The sequence below is a fragment of the Centrocercus urophasianus genome, unplaced genomic scaffold (genome assembly GCF_019232065.1).
Source record: "Centrocercus urophasianus isolate 14NV4802_14NV808 unplaced genomic scaffold, USGS_Curo_1.0 seq_9, whole genome shotgun sequence".
Classification (NCBI taxonomy): Eukaryota; Metazoa; Chordata; class Aves; order Galliformes; family Phasianidae; genus Centrocercus; species Centrocercus urophasianus.
Genome location: NW_024885532.1, coordinates 22535413 through 22552482, shown reverse-complemented (window position 1 = coordinate 22552482; position 17070 = coordinate 22535413). Strand labels below are relative to the sequence as shown.

General features: G+C 44.5%; 1 protein-coding gene across 3 annotated transcripts in view; it reads left to right on the top strand.

Moving 5' to 3' along the window:
- Positions 1 to 577: 577 nt before the first annotated feature.
- Positions 578 to 17070, top strand: part of LCP1 (lymphocyte cytosolic protein 1) — a 44919-nt gene continuing 28426 nt past the window's right edge. The window contains exons 1-2 of one of the 3 annotated variants that reach the window (XM_042838760.1): positions 578 to 660; positions 1099 to 1238. Coding sequence is in view for 1 of the 3 variants with exons in the window: in XM_042838757.1 (XP_042694691.1) it covers positions 1274 to 1327 (54 nt within the window). In the remaining 2 variants the exon portion in view is untranslated. The other 2 variants (XM_042838761.1, XM_042838757.1) reach the window with 2 other exon arrangements.

Here is a 17070-nt window from a genome sequence, read left to right as displayed (position 1 = left end):
GATATTGGATATAAGGAAGAAATATTTTACAATCAGGGTAGTGAGGCAGTGGCACAAGGTTCCCAGAGAGGTGGTGGATGCCCCATCCCTGGAGACACTGAAGGTCGGGCTGGAGGGTCTCTGAGCACCTGATGGAGCCGTGGGTGTCCCTGTTCATTGCAGGGGAGTTGGACTAGATGAACTTTAAGGGTCTGCAGCTGTCTGCTACACGTGGGACCTGAGGTGCCCTCTTACCAAGCCTACTAGGAAACTCACCCTACATCTGCCTCGCTTGGAGCAGCATGCTCCTCACCCTGCTGAACGGCACAGAGCAGCAGGAGAGCCCAACTCCCTTCCTCCCCCACCCGGACCGCAAACCCCCGCCTCCCCTCGCACCGCTCCCACCAACCGCCTCCTCAGCCAGCAGAGCTGGGGGGCGTGGCCACATTGGTTTGAGGGGCGTGGTCACGCGAAGGGGGCGTGGCCACGGTAATATGAGGCCGCGGTCACACTAATTTGGGGGCGTGGTCAAGCGGAGTGGGGCGGGGCCAAGCGGAGTGGGGCGGGGCCCACGTGTCGCGGCCGGGCGCGGAGCGGGTGGCAGCAGGCGGCGGGGTTGCGGCATCTCGCCCGCCCCGCGCCGGGTACCGGCACCGCCTGTTGCAACGCGCCTCCTCGCTGGTAATTATCCTCGCGCCGCTGGTTTCTTTTGATTTATTATCATAATTAAAAGCGATATTTCCCCCGGGGGGGGGGGGGGGAAGAAATAAAAGAGCGACCTGCTGCCGCTTATGCAGGTAGGAGCCGCTGCCGGGTCCGTGCGGCTCGGTGCGGGGTTAGCCGAGGGCGTGCGGGGACCGGGACCGGGCGGCAGGGCTGGGGGCTCAGCCCCGGTGTGAGAGCGGTGTGCGGTGACGGTGCGCTACGGGCGACCGGACCTGGTGGAAGAGTCAGCTGTGAGGGACACGGAGGTGCAGGCTGAGGGCAAACGCTGCTGGCAGCTCGGTTGGACGGGAGTGGGTATGGGAAGTGATGATACACTCTTGTGCCATCCTTCTGTGTCCCAGTCTGCCTCAGCGATACTTTGAAATCTCAGCGTTTGTTCCTTTTTATCCACAGAGTCCCCCAAAAGACAACTCCTTTATAAGCAGTGCTTGTTTGGAGAATATCTGAAGGTCGTTTCTTTGACTCGCTCTGGAAGTGGAGAGAAGCTGTTTGCATGTTGCAGATGACTCTGCTGTTTGTCCCCTGCCTGCAAGGTTATAACGCTTTCTCCCCAGAGTGGCAGCAATCGATGTCCCTCCCTGCACTCCCTCTGCTTCTGCTCCTCCCTTGTGCGTGGGTAAAGGTCAGTGAGGGGCATAGGATGAGGGAAAAATTCGGATCTCCTTCTACAAATGAAACCATGTAAATGAAATCAAAGGTATGGCCGCATCCCGCATAGCAGACGCCAGCGGGGAATTATTTATGTGAGGCACTGAGGCATTTACATTCATTTTATGTAATCATCACTCAAGGATCAATACTGTGCCCCAGTGATTCATTTGATCGTTTGTTCCCATGCTAAGCATTGCAAGATTAAAAACAGGGCGTCACAGCTCAGAGATACGTCTGACATCCTCACCATCAGCTCTCCCGTGTTGGGCTATGAGCTGATTGGGGCAGGACCTGCCGTGTCACCGTATCTGCACAGCTTTGACATTGATGTCCCCATGGAGGTGTGGCTACCAGGGACTATGGGTGACTGGTGGGAACCCCCTGTAGGTCCATCCTGGTGCTTTGCGAGAGGTGGGATGGGGTGACTGATGGCACCTTGGGGTCAAGTAGGACCAGAGCAGGCACCTGGGACTGGGAATCCATGAAAGTGATGCCTTTGAGGAAACCTAACAGCGTAACAGAAGGAGGCTGGAGTCCTCCTACTGAAACCTTTTATCTGTGTTGGTGCTGTTGACAACATGGCACTGGGCTGTGGTCTTCCCTTTGTAGGATTGGGTGAGCAGCAGTAGGTGTAATTAAACAAACCTATGTGTACTTACTCTTCAGCTGAGTGCTGCCTTGAACAGGGTTTGTTGTTGGCTGGGCCCCACTGCACCAGGAGTTGTGGGAGTGAGCCAGTGGTGCAGGTGATGATGACAATGTGGCAGTGCAGCCTAGCAGGGCTCTGCCTGGATGCAGCCTTTTGGGTAGGTGCTGGTTGGTTGGATGTTCCACATGGATGGTTGGATGCTTCCACAGTGATCATCACAGATAACCACCAGTTTTTTCTCTTGAACATAGGGTCCTCCATTGAAAATTATATTATTTTCCTTCTTATTGCAGAACCCACACTTCAGTTTTGAGGCTGGGTGAGATAAGTACCAATCAAGTACCAGTGTGGGTTACCAAAACAAAGTGATACAGTCAGAGAAAATTCTAGACTAGCACGATGGTAGTCTGCCTGCTGACCTTTAGTGTTGGAGCCATAAGGAACACAAATGGAAACTGACAAATTGGTAATAGCATTATGAGGCCGACATGAGGGATGGTTTTCTAAACTGTTGGTGTAGTGTGCGTAGGAAATATTTGCTGCTTTTCTCTTTGTATTTTGCTTTTCACAAACTCTCCCTGGGCTTCCTGTGAACAGATGCCCATCCCAGCCAAATGCTACAAATTTGGTCTTGCTCGGGGACCTGAGTGTTAGGGAACGGAAATACTGTCTGTATAAATGTCTGCTATGTGTGGGCTTCCTCTTTTCCTTCCCCGTCTGTGATCTGGTGACCCTTCATAGATGCCATGCTTGACAGAAGCCAACAGTGTATGCTTGTGACTCAGAAGGTTGGCAGTATCCTGGCCTGCAACAACAGAGGGGTGGTCAGCAAAGACTGGGAGGTGCTTGTCCCCCTCTACTGTGCCCTTGTGAGGCCCCATCTGCAATACTGTGTCCAGGCCTGGGGCCCCCAGTACAAGATGGATACAGAGCTGTTGGTGTGGCTCCAGAGGAGGGCACTGAGATGATCAGAGGGCTGGAGCACCTCTCCTATGAGGAAAGGTTGAAAAGTTGGGTTTGTTAAGCTTGGAGAAGAGAAGGCTTCAGGGAGACCTCATGGCAGTCTTCCAGTACTTAAAGGGAGCTTATAAGCAGGAGAGGGACTGAACTTTATACACAATCTGATAGTGATAGGACAAAGATTATGGTTTTAAACTAAGAGAGGGGAGATTTAGATCAGATACTAGGGGAAATTTATTTTACTCGGGGGGCTGTGAGGCACTGGAACAGGCTGCCCAGAAAAGCTGTGGGTGCCCCATCCCTGAAGGCACTCAAGGCCAGGTTGGATGGGGCCCTGGGCAGCCTGAGCTGCTGGGTGGCACTGCCCATGGCAGGAGTTGGAACTGCAAGGGCTTTAAAGTCTCTTTTGACCCAAACCATTCAGTGATTCTGTGATTTACAGTGTGTTCACTTGCTCCTCTGTTACTGTCCCTTAATCAGTATTTTGAATAAACCATATTTACGTTTTAATCTACTTTAGCCATATTTAATGTGTTCTTATTGTCATTATCCTTACACTTTTTTTTTCTTTCTTTTTTGGTGTTTTTATTCTGCATCTCTACTTAATGTATTTCCTGAACTAACATTTTCCAAGCTCAAATTTATTTATGTTTGTTCATTTTCATCACTGAACTTTCAGTATTTAATCTTCTTCCCTGTTGTGATATATTAGCATTACTAGACTGTTTCCAGATTGTGAATGCACACCATTGACAACTACGGTTTCAGGAAGCCATGCAAGTAGTTTCATAAGGTTTTCTTCTGCAAACAAAACTTCAGAATAAGGAATAAGCATTTCATTTTATCTTTACAAGCCATTAACCTGCAGCATGTTGATCATTTGCCCAGAGAGGTTGTGGATGCCCCATCCCTGGAGGCAACCAAGGGAAGGCTGGATGTGGCTCTGGGCAGCCTGATCTGGTTGTTGGTGACACCACACACAGCAGGGAGGTTGAAACTAGATGATCATTGTGGTCCTTTTCAACTCAGGCCATTCTATGATTCTGTGATTTTGGGTGATACCACATGGAGCCAGGAGTTGGACTTGATCACTGTGTGGGTCCCTTCCAACTCAGGATATTCTGTGATTCTATGATTTTGGCTGGGAACAGTCATACATATGAGCTAAGAAAGCATGCATGTTTTTACATCAAAGAAGCCTCCTTCATTGAAGCATTTCATTTTCACATCATCCACTGAGCAGGAGATGTGGGTAGATGACTCCTGAGGTCCTTTTTTATCTAGATATCTGCAGACTTTTCTTCTCAGCCTGTTTATACTTGGTACTCTAGGATGGAAGGGCATGGTTAAAACTTGTATCATCGTCTTTGGGACAGCAGAATGGCAGCACATACCTTCCACATTACACTGATGTCAATGAATCCATAAATTTTTGGAAAAAAGGTTACTATGATTTCTGGAATTGACTTTCCCAAATGCTAAGCATAGTAAAACTGCAGTCAAAAGATAATTGTTTCAAAGACTTCAGTATTTTACAAAATAGCTTTGTTCCTGTAAACAGAAATAGCTGTATTTCCTATCAGAGGATTTTCTTTGCTCAGTACAGTTCCTGTCATCTTCCTGTTATGTTGCTTAATCTGGAAATAAAGCACACTTCTAAACTTCTCTAAATGTATAATTTATTCTTTTTTTTTTAAACAAACATTGCCATGTTAGGATGGAATTGCTATCCCTGCCAATGGCAATATACATATATATAGGGGAAAGTTCTATTTATCGCATCTGCTGATAAAAGGCAGCCAGTGTGCTGTGGAACTGAGTGATATTATTTTGTACTGAGGAAAGTGTGTAGCTGAAAAAGTGCAAGAGCTGCTGTTATTTGTTTTGTTTTGTTTTGTTGGTTTTTTTCATAGTCTTATGCACAGATCACATTAAATAGCAAAGATGCAAAAAGCAGCAAGTATCTTCTGTTGTGGAGAAGTTTCAAGTTGAATCATCGAAGACACGTATCTAAGATTAGGTACTTCTTTGTTTCAGGATTATGAAAAGCTACATGAGAACATTCTCCAACATTTTTTATAAACAGAAGTTTCTGGATGACTGGAAAGTTGTCAGTATAGTTTTTCTTCTGTTGCTTCTGACATAGAGATTTTGGAAAGGGTCCAGAAGAGGGCGACTAAGATGATCAGGGGGCTGGAGCACCTCCCCTATGAGGACAGGCTGAGGGAGTTGGGCTTGTTCAGCCTGGAGAAGAGAAGGCTGCGGGGTGACCTCATTGCAGCCTATCAATACCTGAAGGGAACCTACACCCACGAGGGGAGTAAACTCTTCAAAAGGGCTGACAATAGCAGGACTAGGGGAAATGGATCCAAGTTGAAGGAGGGAAGATTTAGGTTGGATGTTAGGGGGAAGTTCTTTACAAGGAGAGTGGTTAGGCCCTGGAACGGGCTGCCCAGGGAGGTTGTGGATGCCCCGTCCTTGGACGTGTTCAAGGCCAGGTTGGACGGAGTCCTGGGCAACCTGATCTGAATGTGTGTGTTTGGTGGCCCTGCTAGGCAGGGGGGTTGGAACTACATGATCCTTGAGGTCCCTTCCAACCCGGGTGATTCTGTGATTCCGTGTGCTTATGGGAAGAAATTGAAAGATGAGGTTTCAGTGGATCTTCTAGGCAAACGCTTCTTAGCATTTACAAGAAAATAAATCATTTAAGCCATATGTTGAAATGTCAATTCAAGCTTTATAGCCTTTTTGAAAATTTTAAAGCATCTGTGCTCCTGAGTGTCAGTAAAATTTTATAGCATTTATGCCTGGTTGTATACCATCGTGACTTGCTGATGTGCTGTAAGGAGGAATATTAAGTACAGATTGTGATATTTTACTCATGCAATACAAATGCTTGAAAATTTAACTGGTGCTTATTGGTTAAGTTTGGCAAACTGTTGTTGATTCTTCCCTGCCACATCTATTTGCTGTTTTTATGACCTTATTTTTTTCACTTGTGTATGTGGGGTCAGAGTTTTCAAAACAAATTGTGGCTTTCAGAGTACCCAATTTAAGACAGGGAAGTAAAAACAGAGAAGTCTCTGGAAAATGCTGATCATTTGCTGTCAGAAAGCTGTACTCTGTAAGGTCCCAGAGAACAAAATGCATTAGGCCTTCTGAAAGTTTCTTCTTCCATATCTCAACATCAGCATTTGTGATTTTTCACTCAGGATTAAAGCAAATAGCAAAAATTACACAAGATGCTTGAATGAAGTTTTGGGGGTACAGAGAGGTCATTTGCATGTTTGTGACTTAATCTGCTTAGCTTTAATGAACAAAGCAAATCAGAGCTGCGATTAAAACAAGGAGTGTGAGCAATAGGTTGCCATCTCAAAACATACATTTTTACTGATGAATAAAATGAAGTAGTTCAAGTGTTCCTTTAAAAAAAACCTTTGTTTCTCTTAGCAGTTCTGCATTAAGAAACACCCAACTTGCCATTTCTGGGTGTGCTCTCCCAGTGGCTTGGGCTCTGCTCAATAGGAGAGCAGATACTTTCTGGTAACACCTATGCAGTTACTCCTAGGACTAAAATGCTGCTGTGTGGACTGTTATCTACCAGTTTGAGTGAATGTAGGCAAAACCACTGATTGCATTTCCCTTGCTAAATGTCTGAAATTAGTGGAAAACATCCTCCTCACTGGTAGACCCAACGCCAAATGCCTAACAAGTGGGCTGGTTGGGTTAGTCTAGCATAACAGTGTGGTGCTCTTCCTTTTTACCTGATGGGAGACCTTAGGTGCCGTCAAGTGATGAGCCTGGGGCATCTTCTGCCTGTAAGCATGTGCAGTAGTTGGACCTCTTTGGTGGTGCAAGGAGACATCAGGGCAGAGGAGTTAACACTGTGCTACTCCCTTCCTGATGAAGTGGGGTTGTCGTCCTCTGTGGGTCTCCTGTTCTCATCAAACATTGTTCTTTAGTAATAGCACCAACTGTAAAGTCTTTAAAAATAAACTGCCTTCAGATATATATGTTACTGAGATACCTGATACTTGCAAAAGTTGCTGGCTTTTACATCATACTGAAGGTATCAATATACACAAGATGTTTGGGATAAATATTTAAAAGTACTGCAAAGGGAAAATAGCGTTCTGCACATTTTACAGTGGCAACCATTTTACAGGATGGGGCAGTGCTGTTTTGTTATTTTTATGTTACAAATAAAGTTCTTTTATCTTCTGCTTGGTTCAGACAAATTGCTGTGTCAAAAAGAAGTAGCTGGCAGAAAATGAGAAAGGGTTATGGTCAGAGAAAATGTTCATACTAAGGATTCTTTCAACTTGCCTTCAATCTCCTGTAAATAAGTGGATAACTGACACATTTTTCATCTGATTTCTAGTACCAGAAGGAATCAAAATATTTTAAGGGCTACCATCTCCTGCCTTCTTTTCATTTCATTTATCACCAGTGATACTACATACATTCAATTTTCCAGCCAACTTACAAACACCCTTCCAATGAGGACTGTCATTTCACACTGGTTTTCAGATAACCTTCCTGTCTAGCCTTGCTGAACAGCTTTGCATTTGCCTTTGTGTGTAGTTCCCATTTGCATCCCAGTACCCAGGCTTCATCAACATCTACTTTCATAATTACACATCTCACACAGACAGGTGGAAAGTTTTGGGCAAGCAAAATTTTGGGAGAGGATGGGATGGGAGAGTCTGGTGGCTAAACTGCTGTTTCAGACCATGAGACATCACTCTTGCAGATGCATACATATATTGTATGTATATGATATGTATATTTTTATACACTAGATTAAAATGCATTAGTCAGCTACAGCTAGGTTGCTACCAGCATTTGAACTAGTTTGTGTAAGGTGGGACTTGAAGACTCCCACATTTGTGTAGGTGTACATAACAAATGTAGTGGGGGTGTTTCCATGAAATGATGGGCAGAAGAGTGCAGCCTTTCCTTAAGAGCTCACTAATTCTGCAAGTTGCTTGAAAGACCTGTCGGAAAGGTGGCCTTCAGAAAGAGCTGGGGCTTTTGGCTGCAAATACCTGCATGCTGAGAAGGGAGGCTGCAAAGATTTGTAAGGAGGTTGCAGAACAGCTGGCACACAGGATCTTAATATATATACAGTAATTTACCTCCCTTTCATTCATGAGTCAGCATCATTGCAGGGACATACCCTTGGGCATAGAGTAGCTGGAGAATTGTGGTTCATGTGTCAGTTGTCCTCGTGGTGCCTCGTTTGTGCAGCCACTGCCAGAAATGCACCTACAAAGGTGTCATAGGAGCATAGAATATCCTGGGTTGAAAAGGAACACAGCGATCGTCTCGTTTCAACCCCCCTGCTGTGTGCAGGGTTGCCAACCACCAGGCTGCCTGGAGCCACATCCAGCCTGGCCTTGAATGCCTCCAGGGATGAGGCATCCACAACCTCCTTGGGCAACCCGTTCCAGGAAAGATGCTCAGAGTACTCACATCTTGCTGGCATGTGGATGTGCACTTACTTTTAAAATGAAAGATAGCAGCTCTTCAGGAAATGGATATTACAACCTGCAGCTGAAACTATTGAGGAACTGTAAACAGGCTGGCAGGCTAAATCTAGCCTTTGCACAGGGGGCAAGCTTCTTGTTCTAACACAATTTGCAAGTCAGAGAGAGCCTCCAGCATGTGGCTGAGGATGTTATTACTGTATTGGTGTGCTGAATGGGAGCACAGCAGGTCTTACTTCTCTGTGAAATTTGTTCCCTTGAAGTGAATCTCCCAGTCTGCTATGCGCTGGTGGCCTCACCTCGAGCACAGTTTTGGATGCCACAAGACAAGAAAGACATAAAGCTACTAGAAAGCATCCAAAGGGGAGCTACAAAGATGGTGAAGGATCTAGAGGGGAAGACATATGAGGAATGGCTGAGGTCCCTTGGTGTGTTCAGCCCGGAGCAGAGGAGCTGATGGGAGGCCTGATGGCAGCTGCAATTCCTCACAGGAGCAGAGGGGCAGTGTTGAGCTCTGCTCTCTGGTGACCAGAAGAATTCAATAACATGGTCTGAATTTGGGGTAGTTCTGTGTGGAATCAGGAGTTGGACTCAGTGATTCTGGTTGGTCTCATGCTCTTATCTGCATGTCCTTCAGTCTTGGCTAGCAAAGAGGGTTGAAGTAACAGAAGATGCTTGTTCTTTCTTCTTTCCTCTGCTCTTTGTAGTTCACTGATGATAGAAAGCCATCCTTCTGTGAAGTGCTGTCTGTTGGTTATACTTGGTTATGTCCCTCTTGTCTGGGACAATGCAAGCCCCTTAGGGAAGCTTTCTATGTTATCCCCTATCTTCGTTAACCATAGAATCATCCACAGAATTGTTTGAGTTGGAAAGGATCCTTAAAGGTCAACTAGTCCAACTCCCCTGCAATGAACAGCGACTCCTACACCTAGACCAGACTGCTCAAAGCCACTGCAGCTTCACCTTGTATGTCTCCAGGGATAAGGCATCCACCACCTCTCTGGGTAACCTGCTCCAGTGCCTCATCATCCGTACTGTAAAGAACGTCTTCCTTATATACAGTCTTAGTTTCCACTCTTTTTATTTGAAACCATTTCCCCTTGATCTGTAACAACAGACGCTGCTTAAAAGTCTGTCCCCTTCCTTCTCACAGCCCCCCTTTAGACACTGAAAAGCTGCTTTCAGGTCTCTCTGGAGTCTTCTCTACTCCAGGCTGAACAGCCCCAGCTCTCTCGTCCTGTCCTCATAGAAGAGGTGTTCCATCCCTTGGGTCATTTCTGTAGTCCTGGAACCACAATGCCTGGTGGCTTCAGGAGCCATCTTGCAAACCCACCCTAGTCACAAAGAAGACACAAACACATGGAGAGAGGCAAACCTGAATATCCAGGAGCATTCTGTAAGAAAAAGTCCTTGTTGCATTACCCGTTCCTGTATGCAAACTTCAGGTATTGGGAAGATGGTTGACATGCTAGATGAGGGAAGGCTCCTTAAAGCACTCTCAAGGTTATGCCCAACCATGCATGTTTCCCTAAGATGTCTCACAGGATGGTTTCACACCATATCACACAGTCCTAGTGTTTGCAGAGGGCCTGGTGTCACCCTGATTCCCACTGTGCAGTGCTTATGCTTTCAAGCATTGTCTAGTGCTGGGATGCCAGACAGCCTGGTGTGTCCAGCTGCATTTCCTAAAGACAATGGGAATTCCAGGCCAGCAGCTCACAACTCAAAATGTCTTGAGGCCTTTTTTGTCCCTGGGTGGGTAATGTGTCTCTCTGTACCTAGTGCTTGCTCAGAACAATGTCCCAGCCTTTCTTCTTCCCACTGCTCTTCTAGGCAGGTAGCTTTGAACAAGTATCTGCTTTCTGATCACAAGCATGCAGGCAAAATAAAGTCAACACAAAGATGCTAAAATACACAAACTCTGTAACCTGCTCTTAAAGCTGGCTGAGCACCCCTTTGACATTTTCCCTAATCTTCCTTTTACTGTTGACATACTTAAAAAACCTTCCTTGTTATCCTTTTCCTCCTTTGCAAGGTTTAGCTCCAAGAGGGCCCTAGTCTTTTTTTGTTGCATCCCTACAGGCCCTGAAAACATTCCTATATTCTTCCCAGGTGGCCAAGCCCTTTTTTCATGTTCATGGACCTTCTTTCATTTTAGTTTATCAATGAGTTCCTTACTCATCCACACAGGCTTCTTGCCATCTTTCCTTGATTTCTTGCTTGATTAACAAGATGAAATAAATGCAAGGCAAAACTTGGTTTTGCTTATTTGAGATAAGCTAGAAGTGTAAAGGAACTGTAAATGTGTTTTCTGGGGTTTGAGCTGAAGCAGAACAGCCAAGAGCAGCTGTTAATTGGTATTCATAATTACTAGCTCACAAAGAGGTGCAGAAATGTCTCCTCCCTCTCAGGTGTTTTGCCTTCATATTTATTATAGAATCGTGGAATCATTACAGTTGGAAAAGACCACTAAGATCATTGAGTCCAACGTTCACCTACCACCAGTACTGTCCATTAAACCATGTCCTTTAGTGCCATGTCTACACATTTCTTTGAACATCTCCAGGGATGGTGACTCCACCACCTCCCTGAGCACCTCTTCCAATGCATCACCACTCTTGCTGAGAAATAAATTTTTCCTGATATCCAATCTGACTCTTCCCTGGTGCAACTTAAGGCCATTCCCTCTCATCCACTCACTGTTACATAGGAGAAGATGCTGACCCCCATCTCACCACAGCCTCCTTTCAGGCACGGTAGAGAGCGATAAGGTCTCCCCTGAATCTCTTCTCCAGAATCAATAATCCCAGTTCTCTCAGCTGCTCCCTATAAAACTCATGCTCCAGACCTCTCACAGGTCCATTGCCTTTCTCTAGACATGATCCAGAGCCTCACTGTCTTTCTTGCAGTGAGGGATCCAAAACTGAACACAGCACTTGAGGTGCAGCCTCACCAGCACAGCCAGAGAAGGGAGTGGAGAGAATTTTCCAAAAACAGTGATGCACCAGGTACAAGTTTGTTGTATTCAACAATATTTTTGTCATCCTTCAACTTCAGCCTGGCAGTGACCTTCATCCTTCCCCCACAGAACGGTGCAGAGCTGGGAGAAGAGCCTGCTCTGAGCACAACTGCAATGAGAGTGGAAATGAAACCCCATGGGTCAGGCATTTGCTGTCCAGATTCTGTAGGAGTTGAGTTGTTGGGGTTTTTTTTGGTACAGACTGGAGAAACACAACAAGTTCCTTCTGGGGAGGCAAACTTCCTCACCAGAGGAGGAACCAGTAACTGCACTCAGGGGTTTCTGAGGAGCAGTGTGTGGCAGTTTCAGTGCAGAATTTGGGGCCAGTGACTCCAGGCTTGGAAAATGCGTGTGAGAAATGGGGCTTATGAACTGAATGCTCAAAGAAATAGTAAGAAGAACATTGGCGTGGGAGCAAGTAAATAGGAACTGGTAGGGTAGGAATCAGAAGGAGTGAGGAGATGGCAGGAGGAAGAGAGAGAATGAAAAAAATACAGAAAGTGGGCAAAGGGAAAATGAGAGGATAAAGAGAAATATGTAAAACAAAAGAGGAAGAAATACAGCAGTGTGATTTTTAAAGAAACTGAGCAGAATAAAATGAAAAACAAGCCAACAGCAAAGCAAACAGCTTATGAAGTTGAGTTTTCCAGCATTGAAAAACGTTTAAAATCAAAGTATAATGACAGAGTGTTCATGAAGGTATGTATGCAAACATGCCTGCATGCACAAAGCATTTTGTTCTTTCGTGTAAGTGTTGCTGTGCAGCGAAAATTGGTTTCCTTCTGATCCACAAACTAAATTATTCTTTCCTAAGACCCTTGGCAAAAAGCTGCTGGTGGAGAACTTGTTCTGGAGAGCAGATTCATCTGCAATTGTGTTTTTTCCCCCTGCCTTTGCAGGAGTTTGCAGCAGAAAGTAGGTGCTCAAATTCTGGCAGTGGAATTGCCTTTAGTCCCAGCACAAGAAAGGGAGGGAGTGTAGGAAAGCCCAATTGTGCTCCAGTGCCAAAGCCACCTGGAGGTGACACTGAGACTAGAAGTCTAACAAATGAAGAAGGTTGCTTAACTGTGAGACAGCTTTTGTGTGATCCAGATGCTTAAAAATTCACGGCTTTTTTTCCTCCTAGCTTTGCGAACCAACTGTCACAGTAATCATAATTTAAACTAAAGCATTTGTTTTCCTTCTATTTCTTCATACTCTTTACTTCTACTAAGCCTCTGAGCCACTGAAGTCCCATTTTCACTCTTTTCACCCAGTCATGAAGATGAAATATTTCCTGAAAGAGAAACACAACAGCTTGGAAACCACCTGAGTTAGGGTCTAGTTGAAACTCTGCTTTTTGGAGTTGTGGAAAACAGAATCATGAGAGTCAGTACTGTTGCAATAGCATTTGAAAATGCCACTTGTGAGCCCATATCCTTCTGGAGCTGTGTTTATCAGCTCATAGGGCCACTGTTACAGAATCACACAGAATCACAGAATCACCCGGGTTGGAAGGGACCTCAAGGATCATGTAGTTCCAACCCCCCTGCCTAGCAGGGCCACCTGCTAACTGTTAGTCCCTGTGTAAGACATGGGGATCCAGCATTTTTCCATGACAGCCTGAGGAGCACTGGTTCTTTCCTTCCACTTCAAATCCACGACAGACTGCTGTCCTGAATGCTCTTTTTTGCGTTAATAATGGCCAGACTTTTCCGACCTGTTCTTTCTCCCACACCAAGTAAAACCCAAGATTAGCTTATACGCTGTTATTAATATTTCACCAGTACTCCCTATTGCAACAAATGGATAGTTCTGCTCAATAATTCATGGCTGGGTGTAGCCTATAAAATTTGTATTGGGGTGTACACTTTCATGTTGCTTATTTATTATTGCTTTCATTTTACAGGAGTTTTTTTCTTTGCTACTTCATTTTTCACTCGCATAAATGCCTCTCGCTCAAAGTTCAGACTGCCTGTGGGAAATCAATCTTGTTCTTTGTGTCTTGTAAGTAAGGCTGAGCTCTTAGCACAAGTGCCTGGGGCTTGGCCATAAGTAAAACCTTCAGGCACAGATCTCGTACTTCAGTGTAGAAGATTTCTTTGGAGCAAATGATTTTGGGACTTTGGTACCAAGACTCACAGCCCAAATTCCACCCCTGGCTTCAGAGATATCTGCTCCCTCATGATTGATAACAGTATAGCTACTCTTCTGCCAACAGACAGTATTCTCTTCTAGGTCCCCAAATATATTCAGGGGAGTGCAATTCTTACTAGGTTGGTTGTACTCCCTCTTTAGGAGTGATCTTTTGCTTTGCTTTGTGGAAACAGTCTACCCAAAGCATCCAGCTTGGAAGCTCGAAGCTGCACAAGCATGCAAAATCATCCTGGTTGCTCTTGTGGTCAGCTGTAGGGAAAAGAGTAAAATCTGGAGAGCTGCTGATTCTTGGTATAACGCACAAAAAATGCCCTTCTCCATATGAGATAACTTCTTTTTACATGTCTCCATCCCTACATGGGCCAGTGTACAAGCCTAGATGTTCCACACAGCATGGCACTGCTGTTTCTTGGATGTTACAACAGGGCACCAGGGATGTAGGTGGGTCCTGGCACGGAGGTGTTGGAGATCCCATATATCAGGGAAGGGAGTTGTGGAGGCACATTTTTCCATCTGGAGGTGAAGTGGCTTTGCCCTACTCATTCCTTGAACAAGTTTAGGTTGTGAGATGCTGTTACTGCACCAACAGAGATTTTCTGGTATCATAATATACCCTCCCTTCCCTCCCTCCCCCCCCAAAAAAAGACCCCCGAGATCCATATTGTGATAGGTTCAATGGATTCACCCATCATTACTTTGCATTCTCAGGACTTTTTCTGGCAGAAGGAATACAGCATGGAAGGTATTATTTTCACATGTGACTACTACACAGTCTGTAGTATTTTCTCCAGAGATCACACGTGGCATTTCAGAGCAAGTTGCTAAAATGTGCAATCCCTAGCAGGGTATCTTGCCCCAACAAATGTTGCAGGTCAAATTACTTATCCTCACCTAAGTGCATGCCATTGAAGTAATGACTCCAGCTTCACAAGGACGCATTTACTTTTCAACAGCATTTGAGTTCTTAGGATCTGCTTTCAGAAACAGCGCAGACGTGTCAGTGCTTCAATCACTAGTGGATGCAGGAAATGTCACCGACTTTTAACAGGGACAAGAACAGGGTCACACTGAACAAAGCTGTGACTCAGACTGCAAACTGAAATGCAGTGGGAATTGGAACCGGGTCCTTTGTATTTTTATAAGAGTAAAATAATGCTTCTCTAAATGAGATCACTTATTAAATAATTTCCTTTAATTTTGATTTGCCCTATTTTTTTCATAGACAAGCTCTGCTAAAAGGGCTCGTTTAAAACTGTGCTGTCATTCAAACAAAGACGTTTTGGAGGTCCATGGGAACCTCCCATTTACGTCTGTGAAGATCTGTGTGCCTATCCTCACTCTGCTGCCCACCACATGCTTTCCATCCTGTACATTTTATTGCATGGACAGCATGTACACAATCCATGACTGTATCAGCAAGAAAGAGGCAAGGAAAGCATTGCATTATGTGAGCATGTGATTTTACAAAGCATGACTTCTGGAGAATCTCATTCCATGAAGTAGAAGCAGCCTGGAAAAAGGCAAAGGTCTTGGGTTATGGCAGAAAAAGGCCACCACAGGAATATCCCTTCTTAATTCCCACCAGGAGACTCTTGCCTATGACAGACCTCGGCTCAATCATCTGTTGGGGATGCTTGTTCTCATCAAGTGTGGCTGTTAATCAGCTGTATTTGCTTTTAAACAAGGAACAGCAATGGACATTTAACTCAGTGTTGCAGCACATCCTATTGTGACATCAGCTTGTCTTGCTAACCGTAAGCATGCCTTATTACAAAATACAAGCTACTTATGCTGAAGAGTTATGATTAATAACTCTTCTAAAATCAATATTACAATCATTGCCCACAGCATTCTGCCCTGTGTAAGAAATCACACGAGAGAGCCTCTTGTCATAGCCTGTCCTACAGTCATACCTTGTCCTCAGTGCCACGAATGAACATCACATGGGTATGAATTAACCACTTGCAGGCTGGAGTTGATCACTGCATCCTACCAGCTAAACGTAATTCAGTGCTACCCACTGAAATTGTTATTTGTCTGATGGCTCACAGTGCAGAATTTAAATAGAGTATTGTGCCAGGACTTCAGCTGGAGTTATGTGCATAGAATATTTAATGATGCTTGGTGAGACAGCATTATTGGGAGTACGCAGAGACACTCCAGCAGGCCTTGAAATAAGGCAGAAAATTGGAAAAGGATTCATGGTCCACATGACAAGTGCCTCAAAATCTTTATTTTGTACTTCTTTTTAAATCCTTTCCCCACTGAACTTGCATTCTGAGCATTGTTTTAAAGCAGGTGGTGCATATTGGGTCACACACTGGAATTAATCAGTGCTGCGCACTGAGCACACAGAACTAAGTGCATTCTAAGAGTAATATGAACTTGCACACATTTGAGTGGAAAATCTAAGTTTCTCACCTACCTTCTACACAAGCTGTAACAACCCAAGAGGATGTTGCAAGCATCTCTGATGAGGAAACACCTACGTCTGGTTTTCCTGTGCAAGAAAGACGTTACTTTTAAAGCATGCAGTATAATACCAAATAATGGTATTTGGTGCCCTCTTCCTTGTGCCAGAAAAGGTGTTGCAACATTCTCTGTGTAGAACAGCAGAAATAACTAAGGAGTTTTAAAAAGCCTATAAGGAGAAAGTTGGGACAAACGTTTACCAGATTGGTGTTAAACATCCTAGAAAACAAAGAAAGAGGAGCTGTGGCACAGTCTGTCAAGTAATGAACTGCAACAGGAGATGCAGGGTAGGAGCACCTCTTTGTCTAATAACAAGAAGCCAAACTGGCCTTATATTAAATGGAAAGCCATTTTAAAACACCATTCCTAGTCTTCATAGTTACATCATGGAAATCCTTCCCACACTGAGTGTAAGGATTTGTTGTTCAAGTTATAACAGAAGTGTTCAGGGACAGAAGAAACTATGGAAAATCTACAAATGATTTCTGCACAGAATCACTATCTGAATATTAAAATGATAATTGGGCATTTATTTTTCTAATGGAAAAAAATTTTCTATTATCAAAAATACCTTCAATATGTTTCAGTGTAATTCTGAATACAGTAAATCCATGTGTGCTTCAAGGATGGTATCATAAATATGGGGATTTTGTTCATAAGAATTTTTTCCTGAAGTCCTCTACATTAGCATGTAGCTGATGGTCCAGCTGGTCTGGTGAATCCTGAACATATATATGTATTTTTAATCTGCTCAATTTGGTTCGTTTTTGAGCTGTGTATTTTTAAAGGCAAAAGTCAAAACAGAAGTTATAAAAAAAGGTGAAGGATCATTCTTCAGCCTGTGGAAAGTGGTGGGAATTTTTCTGTTAATGTTGAACACATCTTAAAATCCCCATGGGGCCAATGAATCACTTTTATCTTTTGGTGTTATATTTTCAGTTCTCTTAAGGTTTCTGCAGCGCTGCGTCATCAGCGTTGAAAGACAACTT